Here is an 18,769-nt window from a genome sequence, read left to right on the forward strand (position 1 = left end):
GCATGCCACATAGCTTTCAATCTTCAACAGGACACAAGAAACAAGTAAAACACAGAATCGGAGAATTTGTTGCAAGAAGCAGGGATTTCTGATTACAAAAATCTACGTTTGTACTGCTTGCATCCGCTGCTTATCTAACAAGGGCAGGGCAAAATCTCTCCAGCTTACAAAGAAATCAGCTACCATAATCTAATTTCACCTTCATTATACATCTTTCTCTGAATTGGTATAAAAGCCCCACATAAAAAAGTTGACCACAAACCTTCATCTTAACTACCTTTCAAACTACCCACTCTCCAGCCTTTACCCTGAGTCTGTGCTCTCCTGAGAATGGACTTTAGACACTACACACAAATTAACTCAACATGGGGCTAGAGAAATGGCTCAGTGATAAGGAGCATTGTTCATCCAAAGAACCGGGAGTTCAATTCCCAACACCCACATGGCAACTTGCTATTGCCTGTAGCTATAGTCCCACGGGATCCGGTACCCTTCTTCTGGTGTGCAAATGTACATGCAGACAGAATGCCCAAATACATAAATAAATAAAACAGTTTAAAAAAGAACAAATTAACTCAACTTTTCATCAAGTTGCAAAACTAAATTTAGTTGATTTTGCTCTCTCCTTGCCCTCTGCAGTCAATGGTGTTGAGCTCTAACTGTAAAACCTACTGCACAGCTTGACCCACATCTGCACAAACACATTTGTGGGATTTTTGCCTTTGTTTTTTTAAAGGAGTGTTGCTACATACAGCAGGTTGGCCTCAAACTAAAGATCCTCCTGCCTCAGCTTCCTGAGTGCTAAAATTAAAGGCATGCACCATCACACTTAGCCTCTGTATGAAGACATTTATAAAACCACCACCCTGATCAAGACAGAGGTCATTCCCTCAGGTGATTCACCTGATTTTTGATTAAGACTCATGTACCCCAATAAAGAAAAAGAAATATGATAATAATAATAGTAATAATAATAAACCCCACAGAGAGCTGCACTTCTGACTATTGCCATCAAGTTCATTTAGCCTGTCCCTGAACTTCAACAGAACACAGTCACATGCTGTGAACTCTTCTGTGGCTGGCTGCAGCTGGCTGCTTTTCTGAACACAATGTCTGTGAGACTGCTTTCTTCTTGAGTTAAATTCCATGGCCACTAACTTATAATACCAAAGAAATCCCAGCCCAGCATTCTGGCAACGTGGTTAGAACCTCAAGGGCCACTCACTTCATGGTTGATGATCCCAGACATGCACTGATTCAGCCCCAGTTTGTTGAACTCGTTGAGTCCGCAGGCCAGCACTTTGCCTGACTGAGTGAGCAGGAAGGTCCCATCACAGCCACATTGAACCGCAACAATGATTAAGGCCTTTGGAACATCCACCTGCAAGGAAAAAACTTAATGGGGAAAAAAACCCAAGTAATACATAAATCATATTAGAAAACAACCCTCAAGTTCCTTCATCATGCTATCATGCTGCCCAACAGCTTGAAGGTCACTCTTCCTAACACAGAGTTCAAGTTTTATAACACATAGGGCTGCAGTTGAATGAACAGATGCTCCCTGTTAGTCTGTTTTAGGAATGGCTCCTACTTCTTTGGAGAAGGCTTCTGTAGAGGGGAGACTATGCAGACAAACTGGGAAGGGGCAACTCTGATCTCTAGCTGGCTGTTTTCTGAGATGAAGGGCTCCTCGACAGTTTTAGAAGAAAGACAGCAGCCTGGAGGATCTCAATTTTTTAGAAAGTGTATGGAGGGAGCAGCTAGGACCTCCATATCCTCCTACAGCTTACAGGAGAGGGCTGAAGGAGGAAGGGTGTCAGACGGGCCAGGGATATGTATAAAACCTTGAGCCTTAGTTTCTTTTCACAAGTAGAATGGTTGAATCTAAAGACAGTCTTTAAGTGTGCCATTTAATTTTAGAATAGAAGTAAAAATTTGGCAACCATTGGTGGTAGAGCTATAGTTAAGTGGTAGTTAACCTTCCAGGATTGGGTAAGCCTGGGCCCTGAGGTATGTAAGAGTGGTGTGACTGTGCTTGTCCCTCAGCTGACTCAAGTCTTGGGAGCCTCTTAAAGTGCCAGCTCTGGCAGTCCTGACAGTAATCAGATATGATGTCTCCTACTGCACAACCTCTAAGAAAAAACAATCTCACAAGGCATTCAATTGTAGTAATGGGAGGCTGGGGTAAGAGATACTATATCACCTCCCACCATCCTTTCTTTGGGAGATTTAGCTGTCTGTGACACTTTAGGTTTTATGTACTGACTTTAACCTCGTCTCTCAGTAAGATGTGACTCCAGTGTCCACAATAGCTGTATCCATTTTCTCAAATTTCTGTGATTTAGTCAGATGGCAAGACCACATAGTGCTAAATCAGGAATCCTAGACTGTCAGCCTCCTCGACAGGAAAGAGTTCAGAAATAAACACTCTGCTATGAGGATTCAGGGGGCAAGGATGTCTTTTTGGAGTCTATGTTTTAGACAGGCTGTCAGAGGAAGCTGCTTCTCAGTTACCCTCTGTGGTGTATAGTAATCCTCTTCTGAATCCAAACCCAGGCGTCCTGAAACACACACAAGAACAGCATTCATTACAACAAGGGCGTTCTTCCCCAGAAGCATATCCTGCAACTCTTTCTGATTTTACATTCCCCAACAAGGCTACTTGACCTGTTTAGTGCTCGAAGACTGATATCAGGGTTAAGTACCTGGAAGAAGTGGGTTCACCTACCATATTCACCACAGCCCCAAGAGTAGACTTCCTTGTTTCGTGTCAGAACTACCACATGATTATCCCCACAGGAGACCTGCTCCACTGGATTGCTGAGGAAGAAGTTCAGCTGCATGGGTTCAAGCACTTCAGGACCAGAAACCTTGTCCACTCCCATGCAGCCATAATAATCTGATCCAAAGGCATAGAGCTGACCTTCATCTGCGAAAGGAAAGAAAACCATCACGAAAAGGAATGACTTAGGGAACCACATGTCGTGGCAGTAGTACTGTAATGAACAGTATAAATAGTTGTAAGATTATTACGCTAACTAATCTTCAGATTTTCCTGGAGCCTTCCCTTTCTGTAGACAGAAATACCAACAATGGGGCTGGAGAGAGCTTGGCAGTTAAGAGTGTGCACTGCTATTCCAAAGGACGCTGGACATCCAGCACCCACGCCAGGCAGCTCACAACTGTAAACCTAGTTTCAGGGAAATCTGAGCACTTCTCCTGGACTCCATGATCAGTGTAACACTCAGATACACACATATCCATAAAATTAAAAAAAATAATTCCAAGAATTATAAAGTAAGTAATGATAAAATCAAAACTAAGAATAACTCTTCATCAGCGTTTGCAACATGCAAAGCCTAAATAGGTGGGGAGATTATTTTCTCCCCAAAGTAGGGAAAACTAGTAGTAACTTCTCCTCTCTCACATCTTCTGTTGTCCCCTTTTCTCCTTGCTCATCACTCTTTCCACACAGTACCAAATCGGGAAGTGTCTTTTGTTTGTCTTATTCTGGGAACTGAATTTATGGCCTTACTTGCTAGACCCAGGAATGTTGTTATTAATGTGTGTATTTTTTAATGTCTGGGGTTTTGGTAGTTGTTTGCTATAAAATATCAGCTGACATTGCATTATGTCCATATTAAAGGCACTCAAGATGCTTTTCATTAGTGCTTACCTGTCACACAAACAGTGAAGTCATCACCACATGACACCTGGTGGATAGCTTTTCCTTGCAACTTCTCCACATGCTTTGGCTGTCGGTAGGAAGCTTTGTCTCCATGTCCTAGCTGACCATGAAGTTTAGTGCCCCCTTGCATGTTCTGTTAAAAAAGAGGTCTTGTGAAGTTTTAGCTTTTCATACTAGAAGCTAATCTTCAATATCTATCCTACTTCTGAAGAAAACAGTAAGGAAAAAATAGCTGGAAATGTAAAGACAAAAGTGGGTAAGTAGATTAAATTTTTAAAAAAATTTTTTGAGACCAGATCTCACTACGTACTGCTAGCTGTCTTGAAATTAACTCTCTGTGTTAATCTGCCTGTCTCTGCGTTTTGAGGGCGGGACACCACTATATTTCACTAGGATAAAGCACTTTAATGGTTAATATAACCCCCGCCTACACATAAACAAGATTTTAAAGAACATCCAGGTTCATATCCATCAGGCATCAGGTCAAATTCTTATCTTAGGTGAGATGAACTATAAGTGACGACGAACAGTTCGTTGAAGTATAATTTGGTGGCTTTCCGCTCTAATTTGGTTTCTGTTGCTGTGATAAATACCATGACTAAACACACCTTGGAGAAGTTAAAGTTTATAGTCTATACAGGGGACACCAGGGCAGGACCTCAAGTCAGGAACTGAAGCAGAAGACACCTCCTCAGGGTTTGCTCAGCTTGTTTTCTTATAGCGCCCAAAATGACCTGCCCAGGGGTGCCCCCACCAATCATCAATCAATGTGCCAATCTCATGAAGGCAATTCCTGAGAGGTTCCCTCTGTCCAGGTGACTAGTTTGTGTCAAGCTGACAAAAACTAAGCAGAAAATTTTCTAAATGAGTATAATCTCATTTTCTAAAAAAAGATTTATTTACTATGTATACAGCTTTTTGTCTGCATGTATGCCCTGCAGGCCAGAAGAGGACACCAGATCCCATTACAGATGTTTGGGAGCCACCATGTGGTTTCTGGGAATTGAACTCAGGACCTCTGGGAGAGTAGACAGTACACTTAACTTCTGAGTAACCTCTCCAGTCCCTTAAAATTTATTTATTTATTTAATGTATAAGTACACTATAGCTGTCATCAGACACACCAGAAGAGGGCATCAGATCTCATTACAGATGGTTGTGGTTTCCAGGATTTGAACTCAGGACCTCTGGAAGTGCAGTCAGTGTTCTTAACCACTGAATCATGTCTCTAGCCCCATGAGTATAATCTCTTAAAAACCACAGTGCTATTAAGTTTTATAAATTTTGGTCAGCTTCCTTAGAACACTGAACAGCTATAAGGGATATAGTTATATCAAAAAGAAAACAAAACTGAGGGGGGAAAGAGAGAATTTGGTTCCATCAAGGAAGTGTGTGTGTGATGGGGTGGAGAGGAATCACACCCAGCTGTTCTTTCTTGGTTCTCTCTTGAGTTAAGTGTCTTGAAGGGAGAGTGTCGGCAGGGCGAGATATTTAAGGCTACTGTTTAATAATAAAATGTTTACCAATCTTAAGTCTAAGTCACTTTGCTGCAGTAGCTGACATGCCTGAGTTTCTTTGAGGCCAGAAACTGCAGCCTCTGGGATTTATCACCTCATCATAAAATGGCAGGGGATTAAGTAAAGGATTAATTGCTAGAGCCTTTCCTCTCTTGTCTAGATGCCTCTTGCTTGTCAGGCACGGGGGAAGTTTTGAGCAATAAAATTCTATTGAATCAGGAAAAGAGTGTCTTGCATAAGGAAAAACCTTTATGCATGCAAATATGAATAAACTCACATAAATTCATATACGGATTCATGCTTACACACTCATACATCTCCATCAAACAAGTTGGGTCCAGATACATACTTATCTCATAATTACATTCTTACACAGACACAGACACAAAAACACACACCCATACTTGCATATACACATGCAGCAAAAGACCAAGTGCCAGTGCAGAAAGAACTCACTCCTTCTGGATGAAAAATGAGCTCTAATCTTTATTGCATAGAGAAAGAAAAAGCTTCTGCCCTTTTATTGCTAAATGAACTAAACTTAAATCTGTAAGAAGAAAGTTTTGTCCTCTTTAGTAAGATTAAGCCTGTCATGCTATTAAGAAAAGATCTGTTCTGTCCTATGATAAGGAGAAGCCCATCTGCTCCTTCTGCTTTCTCTACAGCTCCTTCTTTTTCCCTCTTTCCCTCTGCATTCTGCATATTTTTCCTTTTTTTTTTTAAAAAGTTGCCTTATAATTTCTGAGTTATTCCACTCTGCATTCTCCTTCTAATCTTGCTCTCTCTTCTTGCTCTGATGTAATGATGTCCTTACTCCCAATGCTATGCCTTCCAATATAATGTTTCTAGTCTTTTGTACCTTTTCTAGGAGAATAGATCACATGGTTTAACCAAGCATCCCCCTTTTTAAAAAAACTCAGTAGACATTCAAACATAAATTTAAATCATAAACTGAAAAAGTTTACAACAGAGAATATTTACATGTATATCCAGTAAGAGTAATTATCTGGCCAAACATTCATTACCTGTTATTAGCTCAACAGATTCACTGAAAGTTAAAAACCATTAACTTTTGTGACTAAGTTCTTAGTGAAGTTTTCTATAGATAAATCCAGTCAGTATTTTATCTTCTGTCCTTGCACCTATAGTAAATCCTCAGCTCCCCTTTGTATGACCTTTGGTTAATCATTTTACAACCTCTTGGAATGTGTTCTAAGTTGTAGATGCTTGCTTGCTGTCTCAGAAGCAATTCACACTTGATAGACACTTGAAGACTGGCAGACTCCTCAATGCAGTTTTGACATCAGATAGCACTTAACAGCAGTCCTATTATAAAAGACTTAACAATTACTAATTTTAGAAATTCTTATAGGATCATCATTAAGAATTAAAAAATCATCTATTTGTCTATATAGCATCACTACAAGACAGTACATCTTTATTGTTCTGCAGAGATCTGCTCAAAAGTGAGGGCTAATTCCTAGTGATTGTTGTATATATTTAACAATAACAGGAAAAGCATATTAAAAGCAGGAATCTTTCCTAAAATGAAATCTCCTCAGCCTTGCCTATAGAAGCAGATCTGTCACTAACTTTACAGTCCATGCCAGAACCATCTCAGGAAGATCACCTGCTAGCTTTTAGCTTCTCCTTGATGGCTCCTGGCAGAAGTGCTATATGGTGGTAAAAACAGTCCTCATAGCTTTGTAGCAGTTTCTTAGCTATAACAATTCTTTCCATGCACTCACTCAGACATAAGTCCTTTACTATAAACAGCTGTAAGGCATTACTTCCATTTCTGGTAGCTACTCTAAGCTAGTTCTTCAGGGGATAAGGTTTAGGAAATAACCACAGGCCATCACTGTTAACAGAGGCCAAGTCACTTTTTTTTTTTTTTTAAACATTTCACAATTACTCATTGTCTATTCTCATCCAATGGAGGAAAAGTAGGGGATAAGACAAATACTTGCACCCATGCAAGAGCTGAAGCCACTGAAAATAGAAGGGCTCCCTCAGAAAGGAAGCAGGGGCAGAGTGAGGCTGGTAGCCTGAAATGTACCTACAGAGGCACAGCAATCAAACAGGAAGCCAAGTGACAATAGAGCTTAGAGGGAACAGTCAATTAATGATGCTAGGTGTTGCAGAGAGGTCACCCAGGAGGGCAAGAGGTGTTTGTTTATTTTATCAGTTTATAAGTCATTTGTTCAAGACCCATGCTAATGAGTGGCAAAGAAGAAACCTGAACTACAGGTGAGTGAGGAGAGTAGCAGATCTGGACGAGGCAGAAAACATGTTGGTGGTGCACAACAATAAACCACAGCACCACACAACGAATGCCAGAGCAGAATTCAGAGAGCGACAATGGGAGAGCCTTAGCATTTTATCCGTAAACAAGGGGCTTGCAGTTTCCTGACAGAAATCATCTACTTGTTCATGACAGTCAGCCCAGTCTTCTGAACTCAGACCCAAGGCTCTCACGTTTTTCTTTTCCTCTCTCATTCTTTCATCTAAAACCATTCACAGGTGACTACAATGTCTGGGAATGGAGCTACTTTCACAGGATCATGTTCTATCACCTCATTCCGACAGCACAAGGACAGCTAACAGAAGGCCTACACAGCCGGAGCCCAGAAACAACAGGGCTTATAGACCACTCTACTTACCACCCAGGTATATAGTTCCTTCTCCACGGTGACCACAGCAAAGTGGGTGTTCCCTGCGCACACCTGTCGAGCACTACAGCCACTCTTGATGACATCCAATTTCTGAGGTGTGGATTTTCCACCACCCCAAACATAGACTTCACTGGTTCGAGATGTTACCACAGCAATGGGTGCTTCAGTCACAGTGCTTGACCTGCCAGCAATCCCGAAAAGCACATTTAACATAATGATGGTTTCAAAGAAGACTTGGAATGTAGCTCAGTGCTTGTCTAGTATATAAGAAACCTTGGACTTGAGGCCACATAATAAAAGCAGTGTGGGCTAAGTAAATCCCTTCTTTAAAAAAAAAAAAGTTTATTCCCTTAGAAAAACTACCAATCTGGACATGAGAAATTATGTTCTTTCAATCCTCTCTTTTTTTAAAAAAAATTATTTATTCATTTTGCATGTATGAGTACACTGTCACTGTCTTCAGACACAGAAGAGGGCATCAGATCTCATTACAGATGGTTGTGAGCCACCATGTGGTTGTTGGGAATTGAACTTAGGACCTCCGGAAGAGCAGTCAGTGCTCCTAACTGCTGAGCCATCTTTTCAGCCCTCAATCCTCTCTCTCTCTTTTTTTTTTTTTTTCTTTTTTTTCGGAGCTGGGGACCGAACCCAGGGCCTTGCGCTTGCTAGGCAAGCGCTCTACCACTGAGCTAAATCCACAACCCCCCTCAATCCTCTCTTAAAAGAGGCTTTCCCAAGCCCAGCTAAGACAGTTCATCACAGCTCAGCTAGAGCAAATCCCAGCCAGTCCATACCAGCTCCACTTTTCAACAATCATGGGAATACCATCCACTTTATTGTTAGAGGAAATGATGGCTTTCTTCTTCTCAGAAAAGACTATTTGGGGCTACAGAGATGGCTTAGAGACTAAGAAAACTGTCTGCTTTTCCAGAGGACCTGAGTTTGAGTCTCAGCACCTAGTGGCAGCTCAAACTCCAGTTCCAGGGACTGATGTCTTCTTCTGGCTTCTGTAGAGACCAGACCCACACATATACTGACATGTGTGCAGGTGAAACAGCCATAAACATTTAAAAAACATAACAAAACAACAAAAATACTCAGTAGGGGCTGAAGGGATGGCTTAGATATACTGCTCTTTCAGTGGACCCCTCCCAGCAACCCTGCCACATGGCTCACAAGTGCCTGCAAATCCAGCTCTAGGGGATCCAATGCCCTGTTCTAGTCTTTGAAGGCACCTGCATGCATACAATCCACAAACAAATCTTAAAAAGTAATAAGGAAAGAAAGGACTATCTGACATTTAAGCTGATGTTGGCTCCTAAACTGACAGCGCAGACTGTAAGATCAAATAATGCACAGAATCAAGTCAGCCTCCATATCACACACTGAAGATACATACTGTTTCCACATGCATTTCCACACTATTTCTTGAGCATTACCTGGGTCTCTTTGTAGGTGCATTAAGCAGAGTGACTTTTTCTTCCATCTCTCTACCAAAAGACAAATAAAGTTACATGAGTAAAATACCAGGTACATTGCAACCATGCCCCTTTAATACATTTCATGAACTAAGTATAAACATATGCATGCATCCTCCAACATTTAGGAAAGCAACCCAAAACACTGAGTTACACAGGCCTGACACTGTCTGACTTGTCAAACACAAAGGGCAGCAGGTCTTTGCTTTGTACGTATGAGAAATGGACTGGACTGGAACAGGGAGCCTTCAGAGTCTCTGATGCACACGACAGACGTCTCCATGTGGTCTGCCCACCAACTAACAAACTCAGCATCTCCAACCCTGGGCTTGCTATCTTTCTGCCAAGCCAGCTTTTCTTCCTGACTTCCCTATTTTTGTAACTGACAACACTCCTTCATTCTCTCCTAATCAACTTCAGTCATCTCTCTCTTCTCCCTTTCTTCACTGTGCCTTTTATAGATTCTGCATAGACAGTATCTTTAACTGTCTATGCAGAATCTATAGTTTTGAACTTGTAATCTCCTGCCTTTGTCTTCCAGGTGCAGGGATTATAGCTGTACACCATTATATTCAATCACTGTACTTAGTTTGCTACCCTTCCTGTCCAGTCTTACTACCTTAGTTCTGCACAGCTTTGCTTCCCATGTGACTCATAAATATAGTAGTGTCTTCCGGTGCCTTGCTCATAAGCATCCCAATCAGTCCTTACGTCCTAAACCAACCTAAGGACTAATGACATTTCTACTGTGTAAATTCTATGGGCAGCCCTCTCATCACATTACTGTCCTCTACAAACAACTAATCCTTGTAATCCTTGTGTACTCTCTCTTTTCTTCAGACATATTTTAGAGAGAGAGAGAGAGAGAGAGAGAGAGAGAGAGAGAGAGAGAGAGAGAGAGAAAGCACACGCGCATGCATATGAGTGCAGGTGCTAGCAGAGGCCAGAGGAGTCAAGATTCCCCAGGGCTTGGTGCCTGTGAGCTGCCTGGAGTGAGTGCTGGAACTGATCTTAGATCCTGCAAAAGCAGTGAGTGGTTATCTCTCCAGCCCGTGCACTCTCTTTTGAATTAAGCTTGTCATTCAAACATCCTGATCCTTCTTTCTTCTTTCTTTTCTTTGTTTTTTTTTTTTAAAGATTTATTTATTTATTATCTATAAGTAGCTGTCTTCAGACACACCAGAAGAGGGCATCGGATCCCATTACAGATGGTTGTGAGCCACCATGTGGTTGCTGGGATTTGAACTCAGGACCTCTGGAAGAGCAGTCAGTGCTCTTAACCACTGAGCCATCTCTCCAGCTCCTTTTCTTTGTAACCCATATTCTAGACAGGCTCATAGCTCTGAATAAATCTATGAATTGACTACAGTATTTCACAGGCATCAATAATTTTTAAAAGCTCTTAAGACAGTTTGGCCAGGTCTAGAACCACTAGTGGTAGCCAAATAAAATCTTGTGTTTGCAGAGTGTTTTACACAACTTTCTGTATCTATGCTTCTCATTCTATTATTCTTCTCTGCCTAGAGTACAGCATCTTATATTTTACAATTGAAGTACAAAGTACAAAATAAAAAATTCAATTAAAAATTAATTGAATTTTTTCAGTTGGAGAGTAAAGCCATGATTATATTGTTGAGAAATAAGCTAGATAAAAAATTAAATATGCTTAATGAGTCCCAAATGAGAATAGTGCCTGAATATGCACAGAACAAAATAGAAGCTCTCAGGCTGTATGTGGGAATGTCACAAAATTCTAGATATTAAAACACTGGCTATAAAACAGCAAGGCTCAGGGCACACTGGGGAATAGAGGTGGAGAACATGCAGGAGCTGGATGATGGGGAAGAGAACACCACATGGCTACTGCTCCCATAACTCCCTAAGGTTACAGTTACCTGTACAAGAGCAAGTCAGCAGGATCAGTTAACATCCCACAGGCAGTACTGATTAAGATTCAATGGGTTATAAAAATGTAAGCCAACATGATGGTGGAGGGGAAGTGCTGGGGGCTTCTGGGAATGTGAAAGCGAGGAGTGTGGGGTGAAAATGATCAAGACATATTGTGTGTATGTATGAAATTATCCAAGAATACATAAAAGATAGTCTAGAAATATAATAAAACAAAGGGGACTGGAGGGATAGCTCAGTGGTTAAGAGCACTTCCTGCTCTTACATGAGCCAGGGCTTTGGCTTCTGTGCCCATAGGGCAGGCAGTTTACAACCATTGCTAACTCCAGTCAAAGGGCAGTTGTTGCCCATACCTGGACTCTTTGGGCACCAGGTATGCATGTGGTGCATACATACATATAAGCAAAACATATATATAAAACAAAAATTAAAAAATTAATTTTAAGAAAATAAACAAAACTAGAAACCGGAAAAATTAGTTATGGAACAAAAGTTTCAATGTACCCCAAACTATAGAATGATTAGAAGAAAATATAGGAAAAAAGCTTCAGGGCATGAAGTAGGCACTGAGAGTATAGTAGAAACATGGGAGACATCACAGTCCAAAGCTTCTGTGCAGCTTGGGGAACAACAGCATGAAGCAGCAGCTGCAGAGCAGGAGGGAATATGGGCAACGCCATCTGAGGAGGAGCCAATCTCCTGAACACAGGGATACTCCTCGATTAAAAGAAAACAAACCTAACCCCATTTTAAAATGGTGATTTAAACAGACTCTGCGGAAGCATGTCCCAAATGTTCAACCATGATCAGAGAAAGCACACCAAAGCCAGGGGAGATGTTCTTGCCCCAATTACAAGACTATCACTAAAAGGCTAAAAAGGAACACTTACTGGCAAGATGTAGAGAAACAGGAACTCACATACCGTTGGTGGTGATATAAAATACTATATGTCATGGAAAATGGTATGGAGGTTCCTCAAAAACTAAAAATAGGCTGATGTATGCCTATAATATCAGTACTTGAGAAGCTGAGGCAGGAGAATGGCAAGTTTGATGTTAGTCTGGGTTACAGAGCAAGGTCTTGTCTCAAACAAAACAAAACAACCCACCCCAAGTCCCTAAATGCAAATCTAAGGATACCAACGCCTCAACTGTAGAATTAAAACCTGCACAGGTGTGGAGGAACAGAGAGCTCTTGGGTCCTATCAGGACAAACCCAGAATAAATAGTTAAAGAGGTAAAAGCAAGGAGGTACCCTTAAGCAATGAGAGCAGAGTGTTGGGGAAGGAAACAGGCCCTTCCTTGAGTACTCTCAACCATCTCTGGATGAAGTGATTTCTTTGTGGATTACCTCCTACGTTTCCTGAGAAGGGGGAGATCCAGAAGTGCATCTGCAGTGGGTCTCCGCTCAGGATCCTAAACAGTAAAAAAGGTTCGTTTTCTTTTAAAGTGAATGGGTAATATGGGAACCAATTTAAAAATAAAGTCTTTTTAATTTTATTTATAATTGTTTATAATATATATTTATAATTAAAATTATTCTAAAATGAGAAGTCAGAATGCTCGTTGATATGTCCCACGAACTCTATTAATATGGCTGCTGAAAAAGAACAGCATGATGACATCACCAGTTGACCTGCCAATGAGGACAGGGGAAATTCCACATGACCCCAGCTCTAGATAAAGTAGTCAATGGCTGCTGAATAAGGAAGAAGCAGTTTCCTCCACAAATAAGCTCCTACATGTTGTTCGAACCTAGTCAGCCCTCGACACACTACATAAAGAAAAGACTGCTGGGTCCTCCAGTAAAAGAGTAACACATAGTTGTGAGCCACTATGTGGGTGCTGGGATTAAAGCTGGGTCCTCTGGAGAAGCACCTGGTGCTCTTATCTGCTAAGCTATCTCTCAGCCCCAATACTATTTTATACAACAAGGAACAATGCAGTCTTCCTTTGCTTCAAGAACCTGGACTCTGTAGGTTCTATACATGTGTACATATATGAGTATGCACATGTCTATATAGATGTAACAATAATAATTAAAGGAGAAATCAAGAACTGGGGAGGAGGGATGTGGGAGGAGCTTGAGAGGGAAAGAAAAGCAGGAGTAATGTAGTTAGTACCCATGTATAAAATTCTCGAAAAAGAAAAAATCTTGAATAAAAATATTAATATATTGTCAGTGTGGTGGAACACTTTTAATCTCAGCACTCAGGAGGCAGAGGCAGGAGAGTCTTTGTGATTCAAGGCCAGCCTGATCCATACAGCAAGTTCCTGGCCAGTCAAGGGTACATAATGAGATTTTGTCTCGCAAAAATTATTTTTTCTGACATTGCACTTCATATTTAATGTTTATTGTGTGTCTTGTTATTACAAACACTGCACATGAATGAGGGTTTGTACAATATGCCCCCCACAACAGTTCAGTTAAGGCAGTGACTTTCAAAGCCTAGACATAAGCGTCTCGTCACCTGGGACACTCGTAAAGAGAGATGTCTGGGTTTTATATGGAGACTCTGCAGTCTGGAGTAGGGCCCAGGAATTATCTTTTTCCTTCTAAGATCTGCAACGGGTGAATCTGATGCTAGTGGCTTTGTGCCCGTACCATCAGCAGAACTGAATACAGTTATGAAACTGCTCTTCTAGAGATTCAGTTCCCAGTGCCCACATGGCAGCTCACATCTGTCTGTAACTCCTGTTCCAGGGGACCCAACACCCTCACGCACACATATATGCAGTCAAATCATCAAGGTACATAAAATAAAAATAATTAAAAAAGAAACTTTGATATAGCTACATATTTTTTATGTTAAGAATTTATTCTACCTGACTATAGTTTTATAAAGCCAGCTAGGCTCCTACAAGGTGTGATGCACTCACACTCACACGGTCTCAGCACTCAGGAAGCTGAGGCCAGAACCACAGCAAGTTCAAGGCCAAGCCAGAGCTGTGCAGTGACAAACCCTGTTTAAAAAAGACAGAAAACAAAACTTGACCATAAAAAAAAAAAAAAAAAGGAATACAATGTAGATGTTAAAAGTCATCTTATAATTACATAGTTTTAAATTAGAAAAAAATAAGGGCTGGAGAGACCACTCAGTGGTTAAGAGTACTGGTTGCTCTTCCAGACGACCTGGATTCGATTTCCAATTCCAGCACCTACATGGAGGCTCACAACTGTCTGTAACTTCAGTTCCAGGAGATCTGACTCCCTCATGCAGGCAAAACACCAATGTACATAACAAACAAACAAACAAATTTAAAAACAGAACAAGACTTTGTTTGCTAAAGCACACAGGTATTACAGATTACCAATGTTTGTCTGTCACAGGACAGACAAGCTGTAGGAGGCAGATGTGGTTTTGTGTGTTTCACATCTATGTCATTGCCCAAATGCTGAGGCTATGAAACAGATGAATGCATCAGGCCTACCTGGTCGAGGCATGCATGCACCAACTGGATGAGCCCCAAAGAATACTGACTAGAGTCGACTTCCATGGCCCGGATACCCTGCACAATCTTCACACACAGGTTGAGTGGGTTCTAGAAGAAAAGGATGACTACTGGTTATATAAAGATAGCATTAGTGGGCTTGAGGGGTGGCTCAGAGGTTAAAGAGCACTGGCTGCTTTTCTAGAGGACCCAGGTTCAATCCCCAGCACCCACACACTGGTTCAGTAACTATGTGTTACTCCTATTCCAGAGGATCCAACACTGTCTTCTGACCTCTGCAGACACCGGGCACTCATGTGGCAGTCATACATGCAGGCAAAATACCCTTATAAATAAAATAATTAACAATTTAAAAAAAAGAGCATTATCTCTACCCAGCAGGGGCCCAGAGGTATCTGTGACTATTCAGAGAAGTGGCAACAGTTTTTATTAGCTGATTTCATCTTAGGACTATTAGTATGTGTCAGGAAGAAGGGAACACACTGCTATTAGATGGAAGGAAGGGAATCCTAAGACAGCGATCAAAACTAGGAGGGTGTAGCCAACAGTGTGTTCCTTGGAATACATTATAACCTCACCTTTCAGTTCAATCTCAAGAAAAAGAAAAAGATCGTCAGGTATAAAGGAATAGGGGAGCAGAGGCAAGGCGACCAGGAGATCAACTTCACCCCTGGGTAAATAGTGAGTAGGCCAGCCTGCTCTGTGAGACCTTGCCCACCTCTCACAGAAAGAAACATGATTAAGCATGCTTGGTTTCCTGCAATTCCCTTGCTAATTTGCCTCCAGCAAAAAATTCACAAAGTATCTTAAAATGAGATAGCAGTTAACAGCAGTGTAACAGAACCACCACCATCTTATTGAGGAACTACTGCAAACCAGACAGGCATATTACATGTATCTTTTCATCTTTATAAATATAATGTAAATAAGTTATTAGCATTATTATTTTGTACACAAGAAAAATGGGGCTCAGACATATAAAACAACTTGCTCAAAATTACAGGTAGTACAAAAAAAAAACCCCATAAGGCATCAGCTGGGTGGCGGCGGCATATGCCTTTAATCCCAGCACTGGAGAGGCAGAGACAGGTCTGAGGACAGCCTGATTTATAGAGTGAGTTCCAGGACAGCCAGGGATACATAGAGAAACCCTGTCTCAAAAACCAAAACCAAACTAAACCAAAACAACAATGACAACAAAACACCTCGTGTGGCCCATGGAATACAGCCAACAGCAGCATTTAGGAGCTTGTTAGAAACACAGAACATGGCTTATCCCATCCCGACCTGCTCAAACAGAATCTGTATTTTAATAAGATGCCCAAATGATTCTGAATGCAAATTTAAGTTTGAGAAAAGTTTGTTTTTGTTTTGTTTTTACATTAGGCTTAAAAGAAAAGAAAAAGATTTGCTGTTCATAAAAGCAAAGACAATCTTTACTTAGGAAGTGTGTGATGTTTCAAAATACTTTGATAGTTGTTATACATAACATGCCTCAGCTTAAAAACAAAACTAATGTAGTTGGGGTTGGGGATTTAGCTCAGTGGTAGAGCGCTTGCCTAGCAAGCGCAGGGCCCTGGGTTTTGCAGATTACAGCATCATACGAATGACACTACATCAGTGGCTCTCAACTGTCCTAATGCTGTGACCCTTCTTTAACACAGTTCCTCACGTGTGGACACCCCAATCATAAAATTATTTAGTTGTTAATTCATAACTGTAATTTTACTACTGTTATGAATTGTAAATATCTGATATGCAGGATATCTAATATTTGACCCCCGTGAAAGAGTCATTAGACCCCACCCACAGGTTGAGAACCACTGTTCTAGATACTTTTAAAATTATAGTCAACAAATCTAAGCCCAGTGCTTCAACTGCTTGCTTATGTCCATCTCAACAGAGGAATTCAAGTTGCAGATAAACCTGGTCTATGGCATTTTAATAATACTCTATAACACAGGGTCTAACTATAGGCCATTCATTCATTCAGTCATTCTTTCTTTCATTTTTACTACAGGTGATTTCTGCTCAGGAAATCAAGATCTCAGGAATAATTGAAGCTGATTCAGTTTAACACCTACCACATTAACAGAAAAGGCAAAACGCAACTTACTGTAGCATCAAATGTTCTTTTCAGAGTAAGCAGTTCAAAAATGACACAGCCAACTGCCCAGATATCAGACTTGAAATTATACTTTACTCCTTGGCAGAGCTCTGGAGACATGTAATATGGAGTGCCCACAAGCTAAACAACAGAAACAACAAAAAATACAGAATTAATGTTTTTCCTTGGGTAACTATAAAACCATTTCAACAGGTAAATTAAGAGTTAGAGGAATTAGTGGTAACCATTAGCAGGTTGCAAAAGTGTTTTGTGAGATGATGCCAACTCAAGGACTCAAGAGGAGGATAGAGGGCCAGCCCTGCACAACAGGAGAAGCAGTATTCTTAGCAAATCTCCTGGGCCACTTACTAAAGGGCAACTTTTGGGAAAGCACATGGATAACTTGGAAGACTAAGTTCAGTGGTTCAGGCCTCACACAGACTTTACCCATTCAAGGTCTACTCCAGACTTCAAGCGGCTAAGAGACTGTAATGGCTAATTTTGCTTGACAACTTGATCACATTTGGAATCATCTAAACCCCAAGCAGCAGGGCACACCTGTGAGAATTTTTCTTGATTGGATCATTTGACATAGAAACACCCATCCTACACCCAGATCATTGAGATCCGAAGACCGACCCAAAGTGTGAGTTCACTGTTCAGGGGCAGCACACAATAGAAGGAAGCTTTTACTTGTTGCCTGTTTGCCCTCCTCTTGCTGGCAAGCTTGTCTCTCTTACTTTGGAGGCGTCCCTTCCTTGGTATTAGAGTCCACCTTTTCAGAGCTCCAACACAGACATCCAGCCTTGAGGCTGTTCTTTTAGGACACAGCCACCACTGGGCTAGCTAGAGCGCAGCTTGTACATCACTCTAACAAGTCTCCTTTTAATACAGAACCACCTTATTAGTCCTGATCCTATAGAGAACCCTGGCTAATAGAGACACACTTAAAAGTTTACCAATTTGGGGGTGTACTCATATATTATATATACACATATATGTATATATATAATAATTCTTTGTAAAAAAAAAAAAAGACAATTGTTTATAACTCCAGTCCCTGCAGATCCGACACCTTCTGGTGTGACACTTGCTCTGGCAAAACACCATTACACATAAACAACAAAATCCAAAACAACAAAAGCAGGCTCCGAGCTAGGCACAGTGGTAATTAATGCCTGTAAGCCCAGCACCTGGGAGACAGAAGCAGAAGATCAATGGCTAGATCCAGATCCAGATCAAGATCTTGGCTACGGAGAGGGTCTGAGGCCCTCTTTCAAAAAAATCTACAAGAATGGTTTTTGAAAGTTGGACATAGAGGGGGACACACCTGTAGTTCTACCATTGAGGCAGGAGGATGTCTTGGTCAAGGCTTACCTGGGCTACACAGATGTCAGAACCTCAATAGAGAACACAAAGGTAGGAAAATCAGAATGTTGTGTCTATTAACTACACCACTTCTGAAAACACAGGCATCTTTAGTTAGCAAAGCACAACCGTCAAAGGCTTAAATGGCATTTGTACATTTTGTATCATTTCCTTATTGTATTTAACTAGCTAAAAGTTAACAGTAAAATCTTGGGTTTTAGCAGAAAAAAATCTCTATGGAAAGAATTGCTTCTTTAGAAGTTCAATTGGCCATTACCATACAAACAATGAGTTCCTGGAACAGACACTCTTAAGTCTGGATGCCTACAGTGTTTGCAGGCATGTCTCAATATCAGAAAACATTAGCATAAAGTTAGTTGATAATTTATATGTCCATGTTCTTTTAAGAATAGAGCACTGTAAAACCAGAGATATAATACTTAGGTGTTAATGTTAAAGAGTAAGATCACTCTCCAATCTTAGGTCTGCTTTTTAATTAATGATCCTTTTAAAATCAAGTAGTATGGCTCAGCAGCTAATGACACTTGCTGCCAAGCCCGAGAACCTGAGTTCGA

The 18,769-nt window shown here is 40.9% G+C and overlaps 1 protein-coding gene across 1 annotated transcript in view; it reads right to left on the reverse strand.

The window, feature by feature from the left end:
* Nek9 (NIMA-related kinase 9) overlaps positions 1–18,769 on the reverse strand; it is a 40,480-nt gene that overhangs the window by 14,287 nt on the left and 7,424 nt on the right. Inside the window, exons 6-14 of the mRNA NM_001106747.2 lie at positions 16,836–16,967; positions 14,699–14,809; positions 12,618–12,682; positions 9,320–9,370; positions 7,869–8,061; positions 3,677–3,821; positions 2,729–2,929; positions 2,515–2,561; positions 1,226–1,381 (exon numbers count right to left, since the gene is read on the reverse strand). Coding sequence (NP_001100217.2) covers positions 1,226–1,381; positions 2,515–2,561; positions 2,729–2,929; positions 3,677–3,821; positions 7,869–8,061; positions 9,320–9,370; positions 12,618–12,682; positions 14,699–14,809; positions 16,836–16,967 — 1,101 coding nt within the window. The remainder of the gene's footprint in view (positions 1–1,225; positions 1,382–2,514; positions 2,562–2,728; positions 2,930–3,676; positions 3,822–7,868; positions 8,062–9,319; positions 9,371–12,617; positions 12,683–14,698; positions 14,810–16,835; positions 16,968–18,769) is intronic.

Source organism: Rattus norvegicus, chromosome 6 (genome assembly GCF_036323735.1).
Source record: "Rattus norvegicus strain BN/NHsdMcwi chromosome 6, GRCr8, whole genome shotgun sequence".
In the NCBI taxonomy this organism is placed as follows: Eukaryota; Metazoa; Chordata; class Mammalia; order Rodentia; family Muridae; genus Rattus; species Rattus norvegicus.